This window comes from Talaromyces proteolyticus (assembly GCF_021365285.1).
Source record: "Talaromyces proteolyticus strain PMI_201 chromosome Unknown BGW36scaffold_5, whole genome shotgun sequence".
Taxonomy (NCBI): Eukaryota; Fungi; Ascomycota; class Eurotiomycetes; order Eurotiales; family Trichocomaceae; genus Talaromyces; species Talaromyces proteolyticus.
The window spans coordinates 1,325,048-1,335,980 of NW_025764281.1; the positions used below are offsets into that span (position 1 = coordinate 1,325,048).

The 10,933-nt window shown below is 46.6% G+C and overlaps 2 protein-coding genes across 2 annotated transcripts; one reads left to right on the top strand and one right to left on the bottom strand.

Moving 5' to 3' along the window:
- Positions 1 to 792: 792 nt before the first annotated feature.
- BGW36DRAFT_358270 (nucleoside-diphosphate-sugar epimerase family protein) lies at positions 793 to 1,770 on the top strand (the record flags this gene model as incomplete). The annotated part of the gene is made up of 2 exons (XM_046213954.1): positions 793 to 1,047; positions 1,108 to 1,770. 2 exons carry the CDS (start codon positions 793 to 795, stop codon positions 1,768 to 1,770), a joined length of 918 nt encoding a protein of 305 aa, XP_046073214.1.
- A 1,598-nt stretch (positions 1,771 to 3,368) lies between these two features.
- On the bottom strand, positions 3,369 to 5,415 carry BGW36DRAFT_426442 (putative MFS multidrug transporter; the record flags this gene model as incomplete). The annotated part of the gene is made up of 3 exons (XM_046220270.1): positions 3,369 to 4,167; positions 4,230 to 5,136; positions 5,295 to 5,415. 3 exons carry the CDS (start codon positions 5,413 to 5,415, stop codon positions 3,369 to 3,371), a joined length of 1,827 nt encoding a protein of 608 aa, XP_046073215.1.
- Positions 5,416 to 10,933: the final 5,518 nt, after the last annotated feature.

The window sequence follows — 10,933 nt, forward strand, 5'->3', positions numbered from 1 at the left end:
AAAAGCGTTGAGGTGTTGAAAGAAATAAACGCATCTAGTAGATCTGTCGCTGGCAAAAGCAAACAGATATATATCTATACCAATACTTGTAGAGCTATGTATAGAGTCAAAACTCGAAAACAAATATTTGAAGACAAGCTAGGTCCATGCATACACGATAACCGCTTGTAAGGAATCACATTGAGATACTAAGTGCTGCTAATCGACGCTATCATAAAACCACGTATATGGTAGACCTCTCCTGGTGCTGCTTATGTTGCATAACTTCACATTTTGTTTTAAGCACTCAACAGCTAACCTGTCTAATCCGCGGCATTGGGAAACACACACGCTACTAGGACCAGCCCTGTAACAGAGCACCTTTAATTAACTGCATCCGGTGTATATACTTTATGGTCAGCACTGGTGGCGAGTGTATCGCCTTTCGGCATGTCATTACTAAGTCCGTCGAACAGCGAATCTGCTTACGCGAATCATAGTTCGGTACGTATGAATGGTTATTTCACAAATCAGAGTTGCTGGAAAATTTTGCCATTTCAAAAAAGTAAAAATATAAAATTTGAACCGTAACTGGTCTAGTGGATTGGGACGATCGTCACGGTTATGTAACTCGGGAATGAATAGTTTCCGAGATGTGGGAATTACTAATGGTTCCAATACTGCAATGACAAGTACATTTGCCGTAGCATAATAATTTTTTTCTTATATCTGAAATGATTTCCAGCAATTCAATGTCGATTTTAATTGTCAACAAGTACCTACTCATGTTTCCCCTCTTTATTTTGTAGCAAAATGTCCAAGGCCCTACTTATCACCGGCGCCACTGGTAGACAGGGCGGAAGCCTCATTAATGCCCTTCTGAGCCGACACGCCGACTTTGAAATATTGGCCGTGACTCGGTATACTTCATCTGCAGGTGCTCAGAAGCTGCTGAAAAAGTCCAATAAAATTCTCCTTGTTGAAGGGAATTTGGACCAGCCAGAAACCATCTTTAACAATGCGCGAGAAGTCACTTCGCGGCCTATCTGGGGAGTGTATAGTGTACAGGTGAGGATATGACTTAGATACAATTTCCACGGCTGCGACATGTGTTAACCGAATATACAGGCCCTTGTTCCCGGAGCATCAAGCCAGGATGCCGCGGAAGAACGCCAGGGCAAGGCGCTTATCGATGTAGCCCTAAAGAACAATGTCCGCTTCTTCGTCTACTCTTCAGTCGATCGCGGTGGCGACGCATCATCATATGACAACCCAACCCCAATCCCACACTTTATCAGTAAGTACAACATCGAGCATCATCTCGTCGAAGCTACCAAGGGCACCGAAATGGCCTGGACCATCCTCCGTCCCGTGGCCTTCTTCGACAACTTCACGCCTGATTTCACCGGCAAAGTCTTCACTACGAGCTGGAAAGTTGCGGTCAAGGGGAAGAAGCTACAGATGGTTGCAACGAGCGACATTGGGGTCTTTGGTGCACTGGCATTCCTAAACCCGAACGAATACCAGGGTAAATCTATATCGCTGGCTGGTGATGAACTCACGCTTGATGAGATGGCGAAGATTTTCAAACAGCAAATGGGATACGATGTACCCATGACTTTCGGGTTTGTTGCACGTATTCTCTTGTGGTTTATGAAGGATTTAGGGCTTATGTTCAAATGGTTCCATGATGTCGGGTATGGAGCTGATATTGGGAAGTTGAAGAAAATGCATCCTGAACTGAAGGATTTTGCTACCTGGCTCAAGAGTGAAAGCCGCTTTTCGTCGTGATTCTTTTTCATCCTCTATGCTTGTACTACATCATACTCGTATCTAATATCCTTAGTATAATTTCCTCATAACCATAACGCGATGCACGTGATTATATTCTACGTCATGTCTCCTGAATATGTCGGCCCAACATGAAAATCCTCTCCAAAATCTTTCGTCCTGTATTTTGAAGAATCACGCATGCATCAATTACATAGTATTAGAAATCAAAATTAAAACGTGGCACCACTGACCCTCTCCATAAATCCATAACATTCCAACTTTTCAAAATGTAGCCTTGCAAGATACATGTATACCAACACACACACACACACACACACACACACACACGCACATATATATATGTACATATAGCAGCAGACAAACCACCAAACACTATTGACCACGTCACATGATATAGAATAAAGGGTCCTATTCCGAGCCTCCGATGACCGTCAGCGAAGATAATAGGACGAGCTATATCACCTACATACAGACCGTCAACTGTCAACCTTGCAGGAAACGCTACACCATGCAGATTTGAATGATTGCATGCATGATACAGTAATGATATGCTACCTAACTGATACCAATTAGCGGTGTGGAATGAAAACCGCGTCGACGAGATCAAATTCGAATTTTCAGAGTAAAGATCGAAGGGTTTGGGGGACAGAGTTATTACGTACTGCCCAAACGGTCACTATTGAAATTGGGTTTCAAATGCTCCGATATCAAACCCTAGTTAGCAGTGTTGCCTTGAGATGCGCGTAGTAGCAGCCGGACATTATTAATGTTTATTCAGTGAGGCTATGTTAAGTACGGACGTACACATGGGGGTGTTAATTAGGCGGATTGCAAATCGGACTGGACGGCCAGCGGAATATCAGCCATATGATATCATCATATTATATGATATGTTCCAGTCCTTTTGGCTATTACCGTTGCTGCACCTAATTACTTGATCCTGATCGTCACAGTTCTTAAGGCTGGCGCGAATCAATTTGCTTGTATATTCGTTCTGTAACGCAGTATATATTCTAGCAAATTATTTGAAAAAGAACTGGCCCGCCCAAAGTCATAAATGGCTATCCCGGAAATGCATGACCGACGCAATCAAATAGAAATAAAGGAAATAAAGAAAAAATAATGAGTATGACCCAACGGCGCAGCAACCATTCGACGATTAAATGGCGCTCACCAGTTGGATACTATCAAGCCTAATTCGATCTTTCGAATGAAGAAGGCATACAAAATGACTTGCTAAAATTCAAATAACCTCCCAACTAGTACGTGAATGCAAATGTCGTGAATAATGTCGAATGAAAATCAAAAGAAATTTATGCCCAATGTCCCACCAAAATAGGGTTCTTGATATCACCCTTTGTACCCAAAAATGTTGCCGGCCTTCCCTAGTATAATCCCACAAGTCAAATACCTGGTCTATAAATTGCATCACAAATCAAAAAACAGTGATCAAAAAGTATTAATAATTTCATGTTATCAGGCAATTTCATCGAGAAGTGCCCGTATCTCTGTTTCCAGAACAGTCTGTCTGAAATGAAATAAATCTTGCTAGCCACAAGTGGTATGTAATCGTATGTTCAGTGTTCATGGCAGTGTTAAACTCCAATTTTGCTCTTGACCGCCTCGTAGACTTCGGAGACTTCGGAATTAAAATGTGCGGAAAGTAGCCCAACTTCTTCGTCAGGCACACGTGGCTCAGGATCAAGGGGAAGCGGGGATTCTTGAGGCTGGCACAGCCCCCCAAGCTTCCCGTCACTTTCATCATCCGACTCATTGACAGACTCGTCGAACGTCTCAGGCGTATTCTGACTTGGCAAGCTAGGCGCCTGCATAAAGAGGCTCTCAATCGCACCCATGATAGTGACGAATCCCAGAACCCACCAGGCAATGACAGATATGCCACTGTTAAGCCCTTTTGTATGCACATAGCCGGTTATAAGCGGACCAAGAGCTCGGCCAAGGCTGGCCACCGATGATGCTACGCCATTGACTGATCCCATGACGTCTCGTGATGGGATAGCATTGGCCAGCAACACAGTAGTCGCTGGGAAAGCTGTAATCTGAAGAGTGATCTTGCCGAGGAGGGCCACGTAAAAGGCAGGAATTTGCAAGCCCGACGGGAGCAAAACGAAATACGGAACCACGAAATTGAGGGGCGTCCAGATAAACAAGACAAGCCGTAAAGTTCTCAGAGCTCCGAGATGTTGTAATGCGAACGGAACAAATAAAATCTGCGCAAACAGGGAGTAGATGCCTTGCACAGAGAGCATAAAGCCCATATAATTAGTGGACACCCCTAAGCCGCCGGTAAAATGGAAAGGAAGCGTAACAATATCTTCTGACTTAGGTGTGCTGAGAACGATAGGCGTTAGCTGGTCAAAGGAGACGCTATGGCTGTTGTAATAATTAGTTTAGTCTGAAGGATGCAATGCGTGGGGGACGAGGGCACGACGTACAATGCCAGGATTCCATATCCTATAATATTCAGAATGACTGGTTTGGTAAATGCTTGGCTAAACCCGATGCGAGGGGGGGCAGTAGGTTGTTCCACGTCAGAGCCCGCGTTGCGCGGGCGAACTTCACCAATCGATGAAGTCCGAGGAGATGCTTCTCTGCTCCTATAGACTGGGGGAGGGTCATCATCGGGTAGGTCGTCTTCTCCTCCAATGAGGCCAGCTTTTTCACCAATTGGCTCGAAACCGTCGGAACTCGAAAATCGCTTCAGCAACCAACGACCCAACTCCAATCCACGATCACGGCGGTACTTTTTCTCAGCATGTGTCTCTTCCAAGAACAGAATGCCAATGGTAATGCCGATCATGAGAACGAAAATGCACACCAGATTGGGCAGGAGAAAGGGAAAACGGTCGAAAATCGTGCCTGGTTTGAAATAATTTGGATAACTTAACACCGGTCTCGCTAATGCACCACCTAAAGCTGGGCCTACGATTGAACCTAGACACCAGATAAAAGGCATGATCGAGTATGCCCGCGGCTGCTGTTTCTGGTCCGTCACTAGTTCGGCCACAGTAGTCTGCAGAACCCCGATATTCCCATTGAGCAAGCCACCAAGGGCACGGGCAATCAGAGCGGTGGGAAAGTTGGGCGCAAAGCCGAAACACAGCATACTGATAGCAGTTCCGACTAATCCCATAATGAGGACTGGTTTCCGACCAACCCGGTCACTCAGACGACCCCAGAAGAGGCCGCTGCTAAACTCAGCAAAAGTGAAGGCAGAGGTGATCATACCGGCGAAAACGGCGATTTGTTCGTTGCTGTCCGTGACATGGAATGACTCAACCATGAAGTAGACATAAGGGAACACAGACATGAACGCAATTGGTTCACAAATGCGCACCAAAGCTAACATCAAGTCAGTCTTTATCTCCAGCAATGCATAATCGACGCAAGGATATTCTGTCTCGGCAATGTGCAAAAGTTGGGACGGGACGCATGATGCATGCCCAAAAGAAGAATCGTGGCTGTGACAAAGAGAAATTGACAAAGGAATCAATACGTACCCAGAATGAAGAACTGGCGGTATGGAAGTGGAGGAGCATCGTTGTCAGGATTCTTGGAGCCAGCAAACTTCTGCCAGCAGCGGGTTGCCCAAGACATGGAGGGAAATCGATGCCGCGGCATGGCGGGAGAAGACTGGGATAGAAGATATGTGGGGATGATGTTACGGGAGACACACGCGCACACACTGCTAAGGGAAAGTTCTCAGATCCGCATACATAGAGTCGGGGTGGTGTGGTGTCAAGAGTAGAGCAGTATCGATGTTTGGCAGTTGTTGTGGCAGTGGCAGTGGCAGTAGTAGCAGCAGTATTAGTAGGAAGGAGTAGATGTTTCACGATGTGCAGAGGAATGAGCAGGGCGGATTAAGCAATTTAAAGAAGGAACCCGGGGGGAGGGTAGGCAGACGATGCCCGATTTAAAGTTAAATAATAACCGGGGCGGTCGTACGTATCCATTATTACAATTTCCTAGTCCTATTTGTGATTGTTGTGGCCCATTGGGATCGAATGGAGGATGACGGAGATCTACGCTAGAGTCGGCTTCACAATCGTGACATGACAGGTAACAGACTACCCTGCTCATGTACGAGTGGATTGGGACACAACAAGACCGGCGCCAGGGAGTTCCACAATGCCGTCAATTAGGTTAGTGTTATGTGGGGAGACATAGGTAGCCCATTTTTGACTGTATACTCCGTCATCAACGGACTAGAAAGGGGGATTTGCCGCAAACGGTGCCGCCACAGCTAGCCACGCTCACCGGATTGCGCAAACGAGGGAAAAAGAAACAAGAAGGCATTGCCGGGCGCTAAAAAGAAGGAAAATGGCGTATCTCTTTGCTTATTCTAAGTACCGTTCCACAAACAGGGAAAACTGGAAAAGTCTGATGCCAAGCGGAAGCTGGCCCGATTACCTAGTACCATACATACACGTTTCACACGAAAGGGGACAAAAAAAATCAGTACTAGAAAAAAACGGGATACAGGCTAGCGGGCAGAATCAGGCCGAGGGAGAATATTGACTAATCAGACTGGCTGGAATTGTCGGGACTACGTATCATCCAAGATCTAAGGAAAGGGGACGGACGGCTCAGCGCAAGACTAAGAAGCAAGTAGACCCATGTTTACCTGACCCCCGGCACCGGGGAGCAGGATAGTCCTTCGGCTAAGAGTGTTAGGGAGTAATCTAGAAAGACACTAGGGGCGACGTGGGGCGATCCTCTTTTAATTTTCCAGTTGATGCTGATGCCCAGTGTATTTTTCTGTCTTCCTGTCAGAGTCTGCATTTTCCAATTCCCAAAGTTCCGGGTGCAGGGCACCCTAGGCCAGATTAGGAATGATGCGGGACCAGATAAGTGGTTAAAGGACACGCTAGCCGGAACAGGCAGGCCTAAGGGGCACTGCTCCACCCGGGCTGGCATGGTGGAATTTTGAGCAAGCAGCAGCCACCACTAATTACTGCGTTGTGTCGACTGACGAATTGACGTATCCAGCGTGAAAGCTGCGGTAGGGCGATAACGAGGCGAGCTGGCAGTGGTGGAGCTGACAGAAGCGGAAAACAAGACCTCGCAGGCCCAAAGTGGGCAATTGTATGCCAGGGCTCGAGGCGACGGAGAATATGCGGTGTAGAGCTCTGGGTTACCAGCCTTTTGGATCTTCGATAGGAAGTACTTAGTCTGTTGCCAACGGTCACAAGTCAGTGACAAGGGGTAATAATAGTCAAGGGCAAAAAAAAAAAAAAACTGGAGCCAACGTTGACCCACAACCCTAAAGCCCCAGTAGTGCATTCACGTGACGGGCAACCCCGGCGATTTCAATAGTTGGCCGCTGGTGCCGACAGGGTGAAGAGAGAAAAAAAGGAAAAAATAATCTCCTTAGCGGCTTAGCCTAGCGAGGAATGAACGCTATTCGCTGGCTGCAGCTTCGAACAACACGAGCTGTTGGACATTAAGTGATGATAACCAGTAACAATTTCTGTCCATTTATTCCCCTATCGCCGTTGACACCATCGAGGTCAGCTGGACATTGCCTACAATTGATGCCTTACTCCCCTGGTCTAAGCCTCACGCAGTTGCTTTTCCAACTGGCCACAAGTATGGTAATTTATCAGTGTCAGGCAACACATCAATAATTCGGTGCTTCGGAGTTGCCTATCTGAGGTATACTATCGGACAATGAGACAATGTTTAGCCTCGTGTGATATGCCAACACAACTGATAATCTTGTTGTTTTGTGAGTTTGTTTCAGCAAAGTTTTTCATGCTCCTATTACTCCAGTGCCACTCGACGACTTGATATCCATACTGTTGTTTCCACACGGGATCGCGCTCCGGTCTTCCGTACCAAGGTTGTTTGTTTCACAGTGGACGCCGAGATTCGCGCTGATTGGCCAGCCGCTGTGAAACCGGCTCCCCGACTGGCCACTAATACTACAAGGTCAAGCGGAATCAAGTTTTGGGTGTAAGACTTGAATCTAATTAATTAATTGATAGCGGGTGCAATAAATGAGTTGGGATTCACAACCAGTGCGATGGGTCATGATTCATGGTCTTTGTTGGGGTCGAGCATCTGTTGCTGATCTCGCACGATCAATTGGCCCTTGCAAACTCCCCGGACTAAGGATGCAATATGGTAAGAAAAATTTCAAAAAAGCAAGGAAAGGTGGAGACTCCAAGCTCTGCTTGGGTGTTCGCATTCGCGTCCTGGTAGTAGACTAGGAGGAGTAATGCAGCCCCCAGCCAAGAAGCGGTCGGCGTTTACGAGGCAAGCAGATCTTGGAAACCACGCGGTAGAGCAGTAGTCCCAGTGATGCGGACAGGAACGATGATAGGGTGCGCACTCCGGTAGCCCGCCAGTCTGTGGCCCGTTCGGCCTGCTTACTCGGCAGTTTTCTATTACTATTATTGTCGGCAGTCACTAACTACTTGCTGGGCCGCCGGCAATAACACGGAGAATTGCCTGCTCGGCCTTGGAATGTCCGGTAGACTATGAGCAGATGATTGATCAAGAACATACGCGAAATCCTTGCTGATCGAAGAGCAATAATAATAAATCAAGCCTAATGTGGATGGGCCGTGGCTGGCTTCATCTGGACTATCAACAAATCCTTGTCAGAGTTCTGCCCGATACGGCTAGCGTGAGGACATGGACTAATAGCTGGCCTGGGCGGATCATGCAGCCCCATGCCTCAGCCAGGGGCATGCAATATAATCAGATCATTATTATAATATTATTCTTATGCCTCCTCATCCTCTTCCTTAGATCGCAATCAGGCAGTATCCAGTCCTTCATACGCTGGTATTTACTGTACTACGTACTGTCTCATCCTGGACGCGGACTAGATGCACACTCGGCAATGATTCAGCCACACAAAGGCGTCAGTCAGCTGACATGCCAAAAAAAGGATATGATTCAGTGTATCTGGCGGTGTAGATAGGCGCCCCACCATAGTCAAGACAAGCAAGCGAGCGACGATAATTCTTCCCGCTGCCCGCCTGGAATTCAATTGCAAATTCAAAAGTGCACCTTGGGTTTTTGGGGGCGCTACATTACGTCATGGCAGTCACAGTGAAATGGCATTACAACCCCGTACTAGCAGCGGCTTAGCGTCTTATCATTACTACTATTTTCTGAATCCGGATCCCGAGTGCTAATAATAAACGTATTAAGGACTATCCTGAAGGAAAATTGATACCAGATGTGGTTTTGGATTGGTCCCGACACTGTGGATGGACAGGGATGATGCATTGGCTCGGCGTCATGCACAACACTGTCTCGTGTGTGGTTCTGGATATCTGCACAGAAACTGCGATCCCTGCAGGAATCTCGTTACAATACAGCGCACTTTACGCCCTACAAACATGGCGTGTATCGTAGATGAAGAATCATCGGGTGTTATTATTATTGCTAATACAGGTATGAATCACTTCAGATGTCCGACTCTCGATTTCAATCTCGACTGGTCTGCGCATGACCGGTGATGCTATCAAGTCACGCGGCTCACCAACACCGGCCATTGGAATATTTTACCTTGTTGTTGTTGGGTTGCTTTTTCCCGCCCAGTCAGTCGTAGACTCGCCGTTAAATGTCGTAAGTGTTTGTGTAACGTTTCCGGAAATGGAAATAACAATCAATGTTTCAACCAGCTGTTGAAAACCTGGCTTCACCGCTGAAAACCGGCAGAGTGGCGGGGAGGGGGACTGACCATGCATTGTTACACCTCTCCGGGATATTCTCGAGGCAATTAGAACGGCAACTGAGTGAGGCGCAGTCAGCTTTCCAATATATGGACAAGGATGTGATCCTCCACCAACAAGTTTCATCACCACCTTGCACTGCCTACGAACAAAGCTAGAGGATACCGCCGATTTTCGGAGCTTTGTTCTGCAAGATATATGGGCCATAATACTAGATGAATTACACCAAGTCGTTCGTTGCCTTTGTTCCGACTGGGCAGTGGAGGGAGCTCGTCACACGAACCATTTACTAACTATATAGCAACAACAGTAGTATAGTAGGTAGTCAAAGAAATCAAGTTTGCTTATTCCCAATGCATGCGAGCTTGATTGAGGCCAATCACAATAAATCCGTTCGGCGCATCCTATAGTATATACTAGCATATCACCAATAGCCTAGTAGCATCCATATGCTGTCTTCATATAGAAGAAATTACAACACATGACTTGCGGCATGTATTTTAACCTCGCAGATCGGGAATTATCGAGATTCGTTGCAGAGATGACGGATAATATTTCCGCGTGGACGGGGATTAGCTTGTCACATTATATCCAAGCCATATGTATACCCTACATACCACTAGAAGTGTGTGTTTACGTGTTTGCTTATGAATTGATCAGAGTCTATAGCGACTGCATCTAGACTGGGCAATTACTAGAGACACTAAAATGCCACGGTGGACATGCATATATGACAGGTCCTAGGCACTATCGGCATGCGGTCGTCTTTTAACCCCCATTGGCTCGATCGCCAGAGCCAAGCGTGATCATAACATCTTAGCATTATAATCATCATATGATGATTATTCTTTTATATTGACAATACCAACATAATACTGAGCACTACAAGTCACCTTCATAATCATTGCTCTCCTCGGTGCATGATTGGCTTTAGTTTCTGTGGCTGGTGTAACCGGGGCACTGGGTATCGCTCCCCCGGACAAATAGGCATGTCGAACGCTGGGACCAGGCTATCCTGGCGGGGCCCGGAATAACTTCCGGAGTGGGTATCTAATAATACCAAATACTAAAATAGTACTAATGGTACGTCGTATTTGAGCAGACGGATAATCCTTTAGCACTCAGAGTCAGTAGTTGACCAGTAGTAAATGCTAACACTATTGCTGTCTCCGTCAAAATCCGTTGAACTCAGAACTATTGACAGGAAAGTCAAAAGCCCATCTTTTTTGTCGCAATTTGTTTCAAACTGGCCTGGTCTCAGCCTTGTCGACCGGGGCTATTGTCAGCTAGCGTGTTGCCCAATGTTGGTTTCTTTGTTGCCTGCTACACGTCAACAAATTGGGACACCTGGAATTAGAAAGTCATCGTCCGGCCATAGAACGGGACTAGCGACACGGGATAGCAAAGATGCTTTGTAACACTAGTATCGGTACATTTCTGACGTACCG